The 18,362-nt window shown below is 39.2% G+C and overlaps 1 protein-coding gene and 1 long non-coding RNA gene across 2 annotated transcripts in view; one reads left to right on the forward strand and one right to left on the reverse strand.

The window, feature by feature from the left end:
- IFT88 (intraflagellar transport 88) overlaps positions 1-18,362 on the reverse strand; it is a 62,936-nt gene that overhangs the window by 23,177 nt on the left and 21,397 nt on the right. Inside the window, exons 16-17 of the mRNA XM_020802049.3 lie at positions 3,986-4,072; positions 2,197-2,383 (exon numbers count right to left, since the gene is read on the reverse strand). Of these exons, the coding sequence (XP_020657708.3) occupies positions 2,197-2,383; positions 3,986-4,072 (274 nt within the window). The remainder of the gene's footprint in view (positions 1-2,196; positions 2,384-3,985; positions 4,073-18,362) is intronic.
- LOC144588056 (uncharacterized) lies at positions 14,457-18,290 on the forward strand. Its single transcript, XR_013543384.1, has 2 exons — positions 14,457-14,589; positions 18,172-18,290. It is a non-coding gene; the product is annotated as an uncharacterized LOC144588056 (long non-coding RNA).

Raw genomic sequence — 18,362 nt, forward strand, 5'->3', positions numbered from 1 at the left:
ATAAATAATAAGGCAAACAGAAATAAACTAGCTGACATCATCCCCAAAAAAGGGATAATTCTAGAATGAAACCAAACAATAATTGACAATCATATCAAAATTCATCTGAATATCTAAGTATAAGTCTTTTCTCTGTTGCAATAATTCCAGGGAATAGCACCTTGTTTAATTCTACAAGCTTTTTTCCTCTACATTGCGTCTATATTCCATTAACACAAAATATTTGATAACTGTTGTTAAAATACATAGGTCTTACCACTATGTAAAAACTATAAACGCATATGCTTAAACAGAAATCCTTCCAAAATACAGGACATATATTTTATGAGTAAAAAAGAACAATGAGGATGTTTCAATTACATTCTAAACATGAAAGAGATTATAGCCTAAAAGAGCACTTTAAAAAAGACAGTATATTTCTCTGAAACACATCATTAAAAAGTAAAAAGCATTGTAACTTTAAGTAATCTTAAGATTCTAAGCATATTAGATATGCATACAGAAAAATAGCCTCAAGAGCACACCCAGCCAAGCCAGCCTTCTGCCAGTCTGCATCTATGAAGGAAAATCCATGGTGATAATTGTTACTGCTGTGCAGCTACATGATGGATAGTATACAGTATGTGTGGTGTGGAAGCCTTGTTATTTATTTATTTACAAGATTTTTAGCCGCGCCATTACCAATGGTCTCTGAGTGGCATACAACAATATTAAAACTTTAGAAAAATATTAAAACCATTAAAATTCCCAATATTATAATAATACTCTCTACATTAAAACAGTTAATTTATCATTAATAAATCCTGCGGCTCATACGGCCAGCTAAAGGATGCTATTTAATTCAAATGCTGGCTAAACTGAAAGGTCCTTGTCTGGTGCCAAAAAGCCAAAAGTGTTGGAGCCAAGTGGATCTCTATAGGAAAAGTGTTCCAAAGTTGGGAGGCAACAGCCGAGAAGGCCTTATATGTTGATAAGTTGAATGCCTGTCTGCCCGTATATGTCTTATCTCCCTATATCTGTAATTTTTTAAGTTGTCCACATCTCTCCCCAATTTATAAACATCTCTTTCTTTAGTAGAGATCCAGGGGTCTTGTCATCCAACAAAAAATGTTCAATAAGCAATTGTATTGTTCCTGCAGCTTTTGTAACTCTAAAAATCTGTAACCTGAAATCTGTCAGGCTGCCACTATGCTATTGTTCTGACTAACATTTTGCAGGAGTAAGACTCTGTAACTTAAAGCCCTTGTAAAATGAGAACCTTATAATGCCAAGATTCTAGATCACCAAATACTATCATCCTAAAATCCTGAAACGCTAGCCCATTGTGAACTCAACATTATAATCACCAAAATTATAAGACTTACAAATCTGGCTTCATATTTAAGCACTGTAAAATAAACAAGCTCATGATAACATATACAAGTTAATTTTAATATAAATAGTTCAGCTGTCAGGAACTGTTTTTGTTCAGTGATCTTGCTGGGTAGGAAAGCTAGCTAACTGTTTTGGAGAAATTACAGTAAACTATTATTTAAGCACAATTTTTAGAAGTGCTTTTATTTTCAGGGCTATTTCAGACCCAATGTTTTACACCCCCTTAATTTTTTTTTTTTACCACTCTAGACACATCAAATTTCAAACCTTGGCAGTCATGTCATCAGAGTAATGATGAGTACAGAAAGAAATTGCACATGGCATCTTGTATTTACAAGCCCTTTGTTGTAAGTGTTGACCTGGTCAGAGAAGGAGGTTGTGCCTCTCAGGATGTAACAGCCTTTTCCCCTGTCTGCCTTGCAGGAAGAGTGACTGTCATTCCTCCCTGCTGGTCTCAGCATAAGGAGGCTACAGTATAGAAAGTTCTTCAGGGTGCCCAGCTCTTGGTAGTCCTTCACTCACAGGAGGAAAGAAACTGTGGTTATGTGAATGGCCGCCACTTAAATTAAGACTATGCTCAACTAAACTCAATGGGGCTTCACAACATGCGAGACCATCAGCTTTTTATTTCTCCATACTGTATCATCCTGAATCCATGTCTACTTTCTGTACAATGAAGTTTCTAAGGCCTCAGTGATTTCCTATCTTCATCAGGTCTCAAGAAATGGAAATTCACTGGATTTCTGGCTGGTCCAAAACCGTCGATCAGCACACCAAACCAAAACTTCCACTCAGATTGTAATCCAAGTATTTTTGACTTACCAATATTATAAAGTGCTTCAGTGCATGAAGAATCATTCCTTAGAGATTCCTTATAAAACTCTGCCGCCTTCTCATAGTCTCCACTTACAAAAATGGTATTTCCTTTATTTGTGAGAGCAGCTGGGTTATATCTATCAGAACTTACTGCTAAATCTGCATATATGCTTGCCTGTGTAAATTCATTTTCCTGAATTAAATGCAAAACACAAATAGTCTATTAACCAGTTGAGACAAACAAGTAGACAAACGTTTGACAAATTGATAGACAGACATACAATGAAAACGAGAACATATTTTTATGTTCTTTCACTGCTAATCACATCCTAAGTTTCCTTTTCACAAATAAGTTAGCTGTGCAGATTACAACAAAAAGCTTTATAAACATGTAAAACTGCCACAATGAAAACAGTTCATTTTGCACCCTAGATAGTAGTGCTAGCATAGCAGCACATTGATCAAATTCCTGAAAATAAAAGAGATTTAGTTCTGAAATCATTTAATAATAGTCTGGCCTTCTTAAGAAAGGTAAGAGTGGATTTTCATTTTTCAAGAGGGCAGAAGAAAAGCACTGAAGTCCACTTAAAAATATTAATCATTGAAAATGCTTAATATCTTCATTCCCAATGTCCTTCCATTCACAGCTGTCTCTCTCTAAAGGCCCCAGTAGGAGCAACATGGGAAAGCCATAATCATATCTACAAATGATGTTTTCTTAGATTAAAAAGAGCTATAAGAAGCGTGTTGGTATCCTGCTTGTCTTTTATTTTTTTGCCATCAACAGCTGACAGCAGCTGTACCTTTGTCAGGTATAGGAATGGCACAAGGAGAAAAAAAAAAGAAACACTAACACACTTCCTGAAGTGCCTCAATCCTATCCGAATGTGAGGCCCCCTGGATCACTTTTAAATCAAAGAAAGGGGCAGAGGAACTCGAGACCAAATTGCCAACATGCGTTGGATTATGGAGAAAGCCAGAAAGTTCCAGAAAAACATCTACTTCTGCTTCATTGACTATGCAAAAGCCTTTGACTGTGTGGACCACAGCAAACTATGGCAAGTCCTAAAAGAAAATAGCTGTTCTACATTCTACGTCTGGCTCTTCAATACAGTAAATAGTGGCAAAATTCAACAGAAAAATCATGAACATTTTACATATGGTTGCATGAGTAACACTTCTGAATCATGCACAGAATATTACTCAAGAGGTGAACCATACCCACACTACCATTCCTTAGATGCATGCATGGAAGAGATGAAGGACTCAAAGCAAGCCCATCTTTTTCTCTACTTAGCACTAACTGCATTATGTTAGACAACACTTTCTACAGTAGAATGATCTTGCTTTAAACTGTCATGGGTTAATAGAAGCACTCTTTATTTTCTTCCATTCTAAGTGTATTTCTTGCATCCGATGAAGAAGTTCCCTAATGAAGCTCTAGGCACAATAACTTCTACCACAATAAATCAGTTGATCTCAAAGAATCTAAAATAAACTCATTGTTCTTCATACATTACTGATACAGACTAACTAGACTTCTGGAACTTTGCACTCTTGACCTTGGTACAGGAAATACATTTTGTGTTACTCCCTGCTTTAAATTAGGAAATTAAAAAAATGATGTTAGAGTGCACTATCATGATAATGAATAGTTCAAATAAATAAAAAGTATTCAAAATGTATTTGTTTTCTCTGCTACTATTAACTAAATTTAAGAGAAAACACAAGGAAAGATCAGATCATAAGCCCTTGGGGTCAGATTAATTAACCACCAGTCTAAATAGTTACTCACCAGGAAATAAAGAAATGAAAGGTTTGTTGCAGCTGCACTTTTAACTCTGCTATCCTTTTTTTCAAACATTTTCAAAGTCTCCACAGCCTGGAAGAAAATAATGAAGTCAATCATATTGTGAAACCACTAAAACAACAGCAACAACCCAGAACTTAATGTTATTTTCCTGCAGTGGGAAACAATGTAAAAAAATTCTTAGAAAATGCTGTAGATGTAATAGATCTTGACTTCAGCAAAACTTTTGATGAAGTGCCCTGTGATACTCTGATTCTCAAGGTATGAGTGCTGGATGGAACAACTGTCAAAGGAATATACAGTTGGCTACAGAATTGTACTTAGGGAGTGTTATCAATGGTTCCTCCTCAAACCGGGAGGAGATAACAAGTGGAATACCAAAAGGCTCAGTCCTGGGCCCAGTACTCTTTAACATTTTTATTAATGACATGAATGCGGGGGTACATGGAATGCTTATCAGATTTGCAGATGACACAAAACTGGTTGGAATAGCTAATACCCCGGAAGACAGAAACAAAATTCAAAATGGATTCGCGAAGGCTTTCACGGCCGGGATCTAATGGTTGTTGTGGGTTTTTCGAGCTCTTTGGCTATGTTCTGAAGGTTGTTCTTCCTAACAGTCTCTGTTTCGCCAGTCTCTGTGGCCGGCATCTTCAGAGGACATTCAAAATGTTGTTAACAGGCTTGAGCACTAGGCTGAAAACAATAGAAGGAAATTTAAAGGGATAAGCAACAATGTTCTACACCTGGTGGCAAAAATAAATGCCCAGTTACAGAATGGGGGATACTTTGCCCACTAGTACTACAAGTGAGAAGGATCTTGGAATTATTGTAGACCACAAGCTGAATGTGAGCCAACAGTGCAATGTGGCTGCAAAAAAGGCAAATGCTGTTTTAGGCTGCATTAACAGTAGTTTCCAAATTCATGAAGTACTAGTTCTCTTCTATTCTGCTACTAGTTAAACCTCATATTGAGTACTGTGGCCAGTTCTGGGCACTGCACTTTAGGAAGGATGCAGAGAAACCCATCCCTATGAGAAAAAACTGGAAGAACTAGACATGTTTAGCATTGAGAAAAGAAGACAAAAGAGAGATATGATAGCACTTTTCAAATACTTGAAAGACTGTCATACAGAGGAGGGCAGGATCTATAGTCAATCATCACAAACTGCAAGACACATGCAGTAGTGCCTCGGTTTACGTAATTTTCAGTTTACAAACATAAATCTATTGAAAATACTATAACGCCTCAATTTACTATTTCTTTCCACAGTACAAAGCAAGTTTCCCCAGGACGCATTGTGCCTGAAGGTTTATAGCACCGCCCCCGTTCCTATGGCAAACCGCATTTCAGTTTACAAATTTTTCACATTACATAACGTCCCAGAGAACGCATTAAATTCGTAGACCAAGGTATGACTGTAATAATGGTCTGAAGTTACTGGAAGTCATTTTGGGTGAATATCAAGGAAAAATTCCTCAGTGTTACAGGAGTATGAGAATGGACCCAATTCAGGAGATTATCAGTGCTCCAACATTGGAGGCATTCAACAGAAAATTAGACTACAATCCATCAGATAGACTTTGATTTCGATTACTGCACTTAGCAGGGGTTGGACTCAATGGCCTTATAGGACTTCTTCAATTCCATTATTCCCTGATTCTATGGCATAATAGACAGTGCAACGTCAAACCATGATATTACACTAACTATTTAAAACCAGTATATGAAACGATTCACAAGAAGTATTTCCACTGAAATCAAACAGACATTCCTTGAAGTTAATATTCTTAGAGGTACATTAACCAAGACCTTGACATTTTTAGTTTTTTTTTACTCCAGTTCCTAGACTCCACAACGACCTTGGCTAGTGGCCATCAATGCTGCCTTTGAGCAGGATTCTGGGAATGATTATATGTGGGGAGGGGGAAAGATTTTTTCTAGCTTTGAATTAACCCAAATCACTCGTAGAACTGCACTGCTAGGATCTTAGCAATGTGTGTATTTGTAGATCACTGGTTCAGTAACTGGAAATAACAGCAAATGAGATCAAAAAGTGGGCATGCAAAGGTTTAACTGTTCTATACATTTTAACAAAAATTACCAAAAGCCTCACTTTTCTGAATATATGTGACTCAATAACTATGGAGAAAGTACACAGCAGGTCCAAAGAACCATATAAATGAGTGCCAACATACATACAGTATATACAGGCTTTCCAACACCATTTGTGCAATATGGTTGTTTCAGTGTTGTGGATTCAGACACTGTCCTTCCAGTACGGTATTTTTCCGTGTATAAAATGACACTTTTTACTTAAATATTTAGACAAAAACTTGAGGGTTGTTTTATGAAAGCAGCCACTTTTCCTGCCTTTTGTGAAGCCACAGGGTGAAGCAGCTGTGTAAGGGCAGCAGGATCGCACCCCTTTGATCCTGAAGCAGCCATGAAAGGGCTACAGGATCAAAGAGATGCGAACATGTAAACTTTCAAATTTTCTAATTTGGGGGTTAGAAAGGGGGGGTCGTCTTATACATTGGGTCGCCTTATAAACAGAAAAATACGGGAAGTATGTCTCTTGTGGATATACAGTAGGGGCCCCCTATCCACGGGATCAGTATCCACTGAGTCACTTACCCATGGTCTGAAAATATTAAAAATATTTTTTTAATCAATTAAAATACTATTTTCCCATGTATTACCAGAACTGGCCACTAGAAGATGTCTATGGCATCCTCTAGTGGCCTGTTCTGGTAATGTTTGTGAAAATAATGTTTCTGTTTTTCCCCTCTTACCATGCTCTCTCTCTCTCTCTCTCTCTCTCTCTCTCTCTCTCTCTATCTGTCTATCGTGGTACCTCGCAAGACGCTGACCCCTCTAAACAACAAATCTGCATTACGACGACTTTTTGCGATTGCTATAGAGATTCGCAAAACAGTCATTCCAATGGGGGATTTTCGCTGGATATCAGTTAGGTCTGTGCTTCGCAAACCGTTTGTTCACAAGATGATGATTTTTTCCAGTGATCGTCGGCTTCGCAAAATGGCTGCCCTGTGTTTTCCGGACCCATGCTTCACAGGGCAGTCATTTTTACAGCTGATCGGCGCTCGCAAAATGGCTTCCCTATAGGCGATCTATCGATCTATCTATCTATCTATCTAGTTTGCTATTATCCACGGTTTTCCAGAACCACCAGGGAGGTTTGGAACCAATCCACAGCAGGCATAGGGGTCCTATTTTATTACATTTTCCCAGCACCCAGAACACAATGGTTGAAATCCAGTAGTAAGTTGCAACTAAAGTATGACTACTACATCACTGGAACTTACAGACAAGTTGACTCATCAAACTCTCTATGCAGCTTGGAAATCACATATTTCAATGTCTGAAACAATATCTCCCCACTTGCCCCATTCCATTGATTGAAATACATCCTACATCTACTCTGGGACACCTCTTGAACACTATGGCCAAAATCCTGTTGCTTACCATAGGAAATTGCACTACAGTAGGCCCACTGAATCAATGAGGATTTAGTGAGCCAATTCCATTGTAAGTTCCATCAAATGCACCTACTCTGTCTGCAACTTATTTTAGCATAGTAAGTTACAATTAGTACTATTTGAATCATTGGAACTTATGGTGGAGCTGACTTACTAAATTCCCAGTGATTTAATGGGCTTACTCTAGTGTGATTTACTATGCTAAGCAGCAGGAAATTTGCTTATATGTCACTGGGAAAAGGACTATTCTCTCCTAGAGGCACTTCCATTGTAATTGTGAATGCCACATGGTATGTGCTTATAGAGGTCTTACGGAAATCTCTTGGACAGCACCCATGGCATTACCTATGATGTGTCTCACTTTCCTGCCCATGCCATTTTATTATTTTTTCAAGTGTTCAAATGATTTTCATGTTCTTTCTTTAGGTGCTGAGCATGCATCACCACTTCATTCTTAATTTTAAAATAACTGAGACCTGTGTGTACCCCTTTTCTGGTATTGTATTATACAGCTGTTTGCTTTCAAAAACAAAGTGACCAACAGTTACTCTCATCTTACTTTGCAGCAAAGATCGTACCAGCAGAAATCTATGTGGTTATAAAAAAGTGTTTCTGGTTCCAAGTTTACTCTAGCAAAATAATATAATTGAAGGAGGTGCTACATTTTAAAATATGTGTGTCTTAAATAATGTTAGCTTGCAAAGATAAATAAAAGGGACATATTTTATAAGAGAAAGTGTAGTATTCTGTGGTATGGAAGAATATTGATCATAATCACACACACTGTTGCCATTGTATTTTATCTACTGAAATTTACACCTTTCTTTTAATTTGTACCTGAAACTTGATCCTTCCCCGCCATATAAAAATACTTGTTACAATCCATTGGGCTGTTTTCTCACACAGAGAAGTTTTTGAAGCACAAAATGTTAGTTACTTATTATAAAGTTTCTGTACCTGAGAGGACCAAGCCAAGAATGTGAAGTGCATTTTAGTTTTACAGTTTCAGCACAAGTGGATTACTGTCTTAATTTATGAAGTGCGAAAGAGGATATACGCAAAGCACATGGAGTGAGCTCAAGTTTATTGCTCCCCAGCACCCCACTTAAGAAATACATGCTAAATCTACATCAGAATATTTTTCTTATTATGATGAATTATCTACAGAAGCGATTATTTCAGAGAGAATGGGAAAACATTTAAGATGGGCACAAATAGTATAAAAAGTTTACGGAATCTCAGGAACTCAGATTTCTGTAAATCATAATTATTTTTTTGGCTGTAGCCCTATGTACACTTATCCAAATAAATTCCACTGAAACCAAAAAGCTTGTTTTCAAGTAAACAGGACAAGAAGGATTAGAAAGTAAGAATCTTTACAAAACTTTGTATCATATGAAGTGATCATATCATGTCTAGGTACAGTGGTGCCTCGCAAGATGATTGCCTCGCAGGACGATTAATCCGCAAGATTGTTTTTTGCAATCACTGGTGCGCTTCGCAAGACGATGTTTTCTATGGACGATTTTCGCAAGACGATTTTTCCTCATTGGAATGCATTAAATAGATTACAATGCATTCCAATAGGGAACCACGTTCCACAAGACAATGTTTCCAATAGGGAACTGCGTTTCGCAAGACAATGTTTTTGCAAGACTTTTTTGTGGAACGAATTAACATCGTCTTTCGAGGCACCACTATATATTCCAACAGTAAAGTGAGATGGGCTGAAATACTACCTCTGCTTTCAGTAACATGAGGTCTCTTCAAGCTAGATAGGAGAGACAAACGGATAGACAGATAGATAGATAAAACCTTTACTGGCATAAGTAAAAATTGGACATAGTCACAGTGGTTTGTTGGGAAACTACATATATTGGCATCAAGAGGGCAGAAAAGTGTTAGACATCCTTAAAGGGACAACGGTTCATCTCCTAACAATGGTATCAAGGAAGTTTGTGACTCTTTCTACAATGTCAGTCATCTTGGCCGTCAGCATATAGCGAACTTTACCCAGATCCGACCTCCGTTCCAGGTTTAATAAAATTTGGGCCAATCAAGTGAAGCGGGCAGTGCAGAAACAGATGATCAAGGGTTTCCAGCACCCCCTGTTCACATGGCCAGTGCCTTTCAGAATAGGGAACTGCATTAAATCTGCGATATAATATAGCAGTAGGCATGACATTGCATCTGGCCAAAGAAAAGGCCCTACGTTTTGGGGGGCATTTGAGCAAGGAAAGGTAGGCAGCAGGTTTACCCATTTTAAGAGGAATATGGAAAAACAATGGTGAACAGAATTTAGTGGCAGCACTACAAAGGTCCTGAAATTCAATATCCAAAATTCTTCTTTTAATAGTTTGGAAAGCTAGCTCTTGACTTAGAGCTCCAAAGTAGTCGCTATCTATACCAATTGATTTCAATTTTTTCAAGAGGACCGTTGACTGAAAAGGAGGGACAGAGTCCTGCAGAAGCTGGTATAATAAACTGTCCATATTTGAATTGTAATAGATACTGAACCAAAATTTGAACGATCTCAACCAAGCTACAGCCTGTATTAAAGATACTCCGGATTCCAGGCAGAGTACCGATTAGGGCACACATCTAGATAGTCCTAAGGCTTTGCATAAGGAGGAGGGTTGTAGCTGTTTAATCGATCGATCCATAGCACTTGCCCAAATTGGGAAACCATAGAGGGCTTGTGGAATAATGCTGGACTTGAAAACTTGTAATGCTGCTGGGACAAACTGATTTCCTGAATTATAGTAAAAACGCAAAATAGATTGAGTAGTGATCCTAGCTGCGTTTATAGCCATTTTTTGATGTGGGACCCAAGAGTGTTTATAATGAAAAAGAACACCTAAGTATTTATACTGTTTAACCTGTTCTATGTGATTTCCATTTAGGTTCCATTGAAATTGTTTCCATGTTTTGGCAAAAAACAGTATTTTTATTTATTATAACTTAATTGCATTTTATTTTTGCTCAGATACTCTGCACATCCATTAATTGGGTGTTTTAGACCTGGATGAGTGCAGGAACTGATGACTGCACATAGAATAGTATTGGGATGGGATGAGTTCCCAATTTGGAAGGGTGGTCATCAGTTAGTCAAAAAGGGAGTGAGATTTTTCATAAAAAGGTTAAACAATAAGGGAGCCAGGATGCAGCCTTGTTTCACTCCCTTGTTAGTTGGGACCTGGTTGGTTACTTCCCCTCTTCAAGAAAGTCGATTTTGGCATGTTGTAGCAGAGTATAAACCTTTTATGAGCAGTCTTTTATCAATGTCCAAATTTTCCAATTTGTCCCATAATAGTTGTCTATTGAATCAAAATTGCCCTTTAAATCAAGGAAGACCACGTACAGTTTAGCATTAGCATATTTTAATGTTTTATTAATAATGTGCGAGAGTATCAAGAGTTGATTGTGGACTTGCCCTTCCTAAAACAAGCTCACTCAGGACCAAGAATAGATTGATTGTCAGTCCAAGAGGTGAGTTTGTTTAATAGGTATTTTGCATATAATTTCCCAATCACTAATAGTAAGCTAATTGGCCTATAATTTTCTGGGAGGGAGGAATCCCCTTTTTTATAAAATGGGGGCACAATGGCATTGGTCCAGGCTTTAGAAATTGACCCAGTGTTGTCTATAGCAGAAAAGAGAGGGGCAAATATTGAAGCCCACCAATCCGGATCACACTGCACTAAGTCTGGTGGAATAGCATCGGGGCCAGCCGCTTTTCCTGCTTTTAATTGGGTTATTAGCTCTTTAACCTCATCAGTAGATGCTGGAGGCCAGAGTGTGAGTTTGATTGTGGAAAAGGTGGAGGGGTCAGTGGTGCCTCGACTTACGACCATAATCCATTCCAAAAGATGGAATGTAAGTCGAAATGGTCGTAAAAGCATGCATTCCCATAGGAATGCATGGGAATGTGATTAATCTGTTTTGCCTCCACCCAAAAAAAACCTCAAAAACTAAATATATATATAAACAGAGGAAGTCCCACGCTGGGACTGAAAACAAACACACCAAAAAACAAACACCACAGAAACATAACCCCCCCAACCCTGCAAAACTGACCCAGAACAGCTTTTAAAAAACGGCACCTTACCTTACCAGGCAGTCCCAAGCCCATGCCACTGCTGGTGGTGGTGCCCGATGCCGCCTCCAGCTCTGGAACGAGGTGAGCACCCTGGCCAGGCTCAGCCTCCCGGCGCTCAGCCGTCGCCACTACCGCATCCCTTTCCCTAACCATTGGGGCGAAAGAGCTACAAAGAAGCAGCCTCTTCACCACCTATGGTTTGAATTTCCCGCCTTTTCCCCCTGCCTTTTTTCTGTTCGTAAGTCGAAGCTCCAGCCGCAAGTTGAAACAAAATTTTGCGGCCGGAGCCGGTCATAACTCGAAATGGTCGTAAGTAGGGGCATTCGTAAGTCAAGGCACCACTATATATCTTTGTTAAAGAGAAGCTTGGAAAAATATTGGACCCATCTTTGAGATAATATTTTGGCAGGGCCGTGCTCCTCCGTCCTAGAGGAACCAGCCACAATGGCCCAGAAAAACTAGAGTGGTCCTTGCCCGACCAGATAGGCGGGATATAAAATAAATAAATAAATAAATAAAATAAATTGTTATTTTTCAGGGTCACTGCCTGTAATAGCATTGTTCCATTGCACTAAAATGAAGCTTTGCCTTTTTTCTTTATACAGTCCTTTAAATGTTTTTTTTAGGGATAGATATTTAAATAGTGCTTGAGAGATGCCCGACTGTTTATATGTTCTATAGGAGTTACAGATACATTCTTTTAGGATCTTACAATCCGAATCAAACCAGGATGGTTGTTGTGGGTTTTTTGGGCTCTTTGGCCATGTTCTGAAGGTTGTTCTTCCTAACGTTTCGCCAGTCTCTGTGGCCAGCATCTTCAGAGGACAGCACTCAAAGAGCCTGAAAAACCCACAACAACCATTAGATCCCGGCCGTGAAAGCCTTTGCGAGTACATAAAACCTGGATCTTTTATGTGTAGGATTACTACACCTTAAGGTGGTTGGTGTACACCCTAACTCAGAGAATAGGAGCTAAATAAAATCATTGAAAGCTTGGATTTTTTCAAGAGGTTCTGGCACATTCATTAAAGAAATCAAACTGTTGTTACACTCATTCCTTGATAGTAATTTTTGGAACTTTTGTAATGTTAGGTTACTCCAGTTAATTTTGATTCCAATTGCTGACTTGTTCTGTGGAATCAGGGAGGCAGCCCTCATATTGACTCCTAAGGCCATCTCTGCAAACAAAGGGACGTGATCATTGCTGGTGAAATCACCCATCCCAAGATGTGCCACACATGGTTTCAGAGAAAGTGATATCAAAATATAATCAATAATACTGGAACCCTGGGTAGCTATATGTGTGTATTCCCCTGCATGCAGGAATTCTGCTGAACCATTTAGCCAAATTAAATTGAATCAGATGCTCAGGTTAGCTAATGAAATTGCTGCTGTATTACTGACATGGTCCTTGGACTGTCTTCTGAAGGTGCAACAGGTGGGAAGGGAAGTATTGCAGCCCACATCTAACGTTTTCAGAAATATCCAATGATCTTTTCCCACGTGGGCATTGAAATCACCTGCCAAGATGAACTCAGCCAGTGGGAAACTCTTCTCAAGGTCCTCTATGCATTTGTTTAAACTGCTGTAGATTATTAAGACCCGGGGGGTACATGTATGTTGACTAGAATCCATACTATATTAGGAGTACAAATCTTAATAACCAATAGATGACACTGAGAGGTAGGCAATTCAATATACTCTGAATTTAGGCAAGTTTTAACCATTACAGCTAGGCCAGCAGTTGGTCTCCCTTTGTTATTTACCTTAATTGCAGGTTCGCAATACACCTTATACTCTCCTAGTAGTACTTGGTCTACAGCCCATGTTTCCTGTAATAGTATAATATCATAATTTTTAATGTAATTCACAAATGAGCTATCTTTACATTTACCCTTCCAGCTTGTTATGTTCCATGAAAGAATTTTAAATGAGGTTCTATTTTCAGGAATTAAGGAGATGTTATTCAGTCAATTCTCAGACCTGTAAGAAGGTCTAGATTTGTGGCTTCTGGAAGTGAGTTTACTGGGTCATGAAATAGCAGATCATCCACGGTGGATCTTCCTGGATGAGTTTGTGCCACTCCTATAATGTTGGGAATGGAGAAGAGGTGAGTAGATGCTCAGACTAGGGGCTGATGCAGACCAGAGGGAGCTAAAGGAATGGAGAGTGGCATGGAAAATTCAATGATCGATGAAGGATCAGCCAGCATGGTGGTGCCCTCTGTGGCATAAAGAATCGAATGTGATATAGGAACTTCTGTGATGTTAATTAAGTCAGTCCTCACTTTCTTCAGGCTAGTAATAATTTTCATTTGTTCCTCCCTGGGTAAATCTTTAAAAGTGGCCGAGGCTTCTTCCACAAGTTCATCTCCATCAATATCCAGTTGCATCAGTAAGTCCTTGGATGGTGATTCAGATTTGTCCTGTCCAGTTACCATCTGAGTAATACTGTTTACCCGCTTTGCAACACTACCCGAGTTGGGAGTCTTCCTCTGGACCTTAAAGAGCTCTAGAGTAGACTCAATTTGAGGTTTTTGTATCATCCCACCTGCTGGCATTATTTTTGAGCTATGCACAGCTGGGAAACCTCTTAAATTTACTAGAGATTCTTCCAAAGACTTGGTCAGGCACTCCAGCTTATCCAGGGAGACTAGTTCTCTGACTGCTGGTAGAGATGGAGCTGGTGGCTGCTGTAATCTTTCCTGTTGCTGCTGTGCCATAAGCTGACCTTCGTCTACATTGTGTTTTGGCAGAGAGCCCATTAGCTGTGACCTTGTGGTCAGTGGAGGAGTAGCTAGTACTATTTGCTCCACAGAAGTTTGCTGTGTCTGTTTTATAAGACACAGGATCTGGAGACACATCTGAAAAGACTCTTTTTGTTGCAATGGAGAAGGTGCTCAGAAATCTTTTCATCCTGCAAAGCATGAGGGGAATCATGGGCTTGTAAAACTCCATCCGTAGCCTTAGTATACAGCAAGGGGCAGGTAAGCGTTCAATAGATTTCAGATCAAGTTGGCTTACCTCTGTTTGCAACAATTTACTCAGGGAGGTGAGAACCTTTTGCCTGTTTGTCCATTTTCCTTTATTTATATGATTGTCCAAATCTTCTATGATTATTTGAGTTACGAGAAGGCGTTGAGAAGTGGTTGTTTTGACTATGTTTGATTTAAAGGAGTCTTGTGCTGTTTCCCCTCTGCTGGGACAGGCACCCTTACTTTTCCCCTGTGCCTGGAGCTGTCAGATGTGGAGATGTGGAGACTCTTTTCCCGTTTGTTTTAGTAAGTCCAGAAAGGAGTCCAGCTGATCAGCAATATGCTGGATTTTCTGAAAAAATAGCCTTCACTATCTTCCCCATAGCTATGCAGTGCTCTCCCAATAGTCTCAATAGCTGGAGATCTATCGCCCCCTTATCCACCAGGGTCAATAAATCTTCACCCACCTCTGTGGTTCCTAACCCTTCACCAGCTTGAATAGATACAGTTTGTTTCATGGCTGGCCCTGCTGTTTTCAAGTCAGTAAGAGAGGGTTTCAATAATTGAGACTTTTTCTCATTAGATTCCTGGGAATCTGTAGCCAAAACAGAGAACTTATTTCGAGTGGTGTTTATAACTGACTCACTTGAAATTTCCATCACAAATAGGCCCATCTGATCTAGCCGCAGTTGTTTAGCGACCTTGGGAGGAGAGTTAGAAGCAGTCCACTGCCGTTTCTTCTTCTTCCCCATTATGCCAGTTCTCTGAGCTCCAACAATCCACAGTAATCAAGGTGTTTAAAACTCAGATACCCTCAGGACACCCCAATAGTATGATGAGTAAATAGAAATGCCTGAGTGTAAGCTTAAAATAAATAAAGTTTAAAAAAAGGAAACGCAACAGGACAGTTGTCATCACTGTGTGGCCATCCTGAAAAAGGTTACTATGCAATAGTGCAATTCTAAGATTATCACTGATTTATCTTGCTGAGAACTGTCCATAATGAACAACAACAGCAGTGTGGACAGTAAATATATCACATAGTGGACAAAATCCTATTGCCACAGTTCCACCAGGGTTAAATGGATCCAGGCACCATAAATAATTACTATAAGCCAATTTAAAGCTTCCAAGGTTCCTTTGGGCTCCCTTTTGCCCTGGAGAAGCCTTTGGGAGCCTCGGGACAGAGGGAGAAACTTCTCATAGTAAAAGGTTGCCACTGGATCACTGCTGGCAGTGCTGATCATTTTTATTTATTTATTTATTTTACTATTAAGGCTTCCTCACTGTGTCTGCACAATGTTTTAGTTGTATTTCCAGGCTTCCTCTGTGACTGAACTCAGAGGAAACTCTTTATTTACAGCCAAGTGCACTTTGCTCACTTCCTGCAAATGGCTACTATCACTGGCCTCTCTTCCACATCCTTTTACCTTCCCTGAAGTGGTTTTTCTGTGACTCCACATTTCTATTTTAATGGTATCTGATATTATAAAGATACATGGTATATTTTATACGTAAAAACAAAATAAAAATAAAGAGTTAAAAAAATAGACAAAACATGGTGGTTCCTTAAAGACTAGCTTTTATATTTTTAATGGGAGCTTTCATGGACAAGACCACTTTGTCAGACTGGATGGGGTTACACTCCCCCTAAAAATTTTCACATTTGCAACTTGGGTGTATTCATGGATTCATCCCTGACCCTGAATGTTCAGGTTTCGGCAGTAGCCAGGAGTGTTTTTACACAATTAAAACTGGTGTGCCTGCTGCACCCGTTCACTTGAGATGTCTAATTTGGCTACAACAATGACACATGACTTAGTTACATCCCACCTGGATTACTATAACACACTTCATGTGAGGTCTCAATGCCAGCACAGGGACAGTTGATGGGGGCAAGAGACAGGGCCTTCTCTGTGGTAGCTCCCAGATTATGCAATGCTCTCCCTTGGGAGATCAGCCTGCCCCCTCCCTTTTATCCTTCCGCTGACAGCTGACAACCCATCTTTTCAGGCAGGCTTTTAGCAATCTTGACTGAGCCCCTGAATGCCTTTTCTATTATCATTCTTAATGTCTTTAATTATTCAATTGTATTTTAATTAGTATACCGTACAGTGGTGCCTCGCTTAACAAGCGCACCGTTTAAAGACGAATCCGCATAGCGACGTGTTTTTTGCGATCGCTAATGCGATCGCATTGCGATGATTCCAATGAGCGAAAATCGCTTTGTGATGATCTAAAAACAGCTGATTGATGGTTCCAAAATGGCCGCCGGAAGAATAAAATGGCCGCCCGCAGCATTTTCGCGCCCTGCCCTCGCTTACCAAGGCGGCGAAAATGGCGGCCGGATGGGGAATCTTCATTTACTGGTGAGTTTTCACGCCATAGGAACACATTAAACGGAGTTTAATGCATTCCTATGGGGTTTTACATTCCATATAGCGATGTTTCCAGATAGCGACATTAATCCTGCAACTGATTAACATCGCTATGCGGGGCACCACTGTAGTTTGTTTTTTTATGTTTATCTCATTATGTTTTTCATTATATTCTTTTAATGTTGTGAGCCTATAAATGAAACGAAAAAACAAACAAATGAGTAAATTAGTAATCAGTTCACTAGACAGGGAAAGCTGGTTTCGGGTTGTAGGGGGGAAAGTTCCCAGTGACTTGCCTATCCATTTATACACATCACATCAGTATATTTTGTCCTTGCAGTGCTGGCGCCCCTATGCTAAACCTGTGGGAAACTGTTATTGTGATTAATATTGGTTCAGTACCTACCTCATCATACTTACAACACCAAAGAAATGTGAAAGACAGTACAAAAGAAGAAAAGAATAATTAAAGGAAAGAAAGAATAACTTTTAAACACAGAGACAACTGATCTGAGTAATAAGAAATAAAATACATGAACAGAAGAGAAACATCTAGGACACGAACATTATATTAATTAAACCTATCCAATTAGCAACCCTAGTCAACTGAACAGTCATATTTTGTCAGCTGACTAGTCAAATACAGTATTGTCAATTGGCTAATACTGTATACTGATTACCTTATTGCCAGATGCTTCAAGAATATGAGCTTGCCAAACAGAATCATAAAAACATGGAAATGTAAGTCTGAAAGGGACCCCAAGGATCATTTTAGTTTTTAATTTTTTTTCTTATGGTATAATTTGTTCGCTAAAGCTGGAGTGAGTGCAGTTTGCCCATCAGCCCACTATAGGTGCCCAACAAGATTACTGACATTTGGAGTGTTTTGTGAGATGTTTTTAATTTGAGTGTCTCAAGAACCTCCTGGCTACTCCTATTAATATCACTGCTAGCAAGCAATGCTTTGAAGGAGGATTATTTCTAGTTCTGTCTTCTTCAAAAGTTAGATGGTTCTTGCTTTGCCGGCCCAGAACATGTACTTAACATGTTAATTAAAAATGAGAATGCGGTAACTAAAACATTAATCTGTTTACTCTCTGCAAAGGGCACATATCACTGCACAGTTCTCCTCCCCCAAATTTTGTAACTACAAAAGCACCACCTTGGATTAGGGACCTGTTTCTTTTTCATGTTATTTTCTGTTTCATTCAAAAAGGCAGATCAACAGGCAGCTGTGGAATGGGCAGTTTCACTTGGCCTTCACAGTAAGTTTTTTTTTCATTTTTGAAATATGCAGAGAACTTTAGGAGAAATGCTTACAAATCATCCCAGCGTCATCTTGCACAAAGGCTGCTGGGTTGTGGTTTGCTCCAAAGAACATTATTTCAAATTTTAATCATGGGAGAT

Source organism: Pogona vitticeps, chromosome 3, assembly GCF_051106095.1.
Source record: "Pogona vitticeps strain Pit_001003342236 chromosome 3, PviZW2.1, whole genome shotgun sequence".
Lineage (NCBI taxonomy): Eukaryota > Metazoa > Chordata > Lepidosauria > Squamata > Agamidae > Pogona > Pogona vitticeps.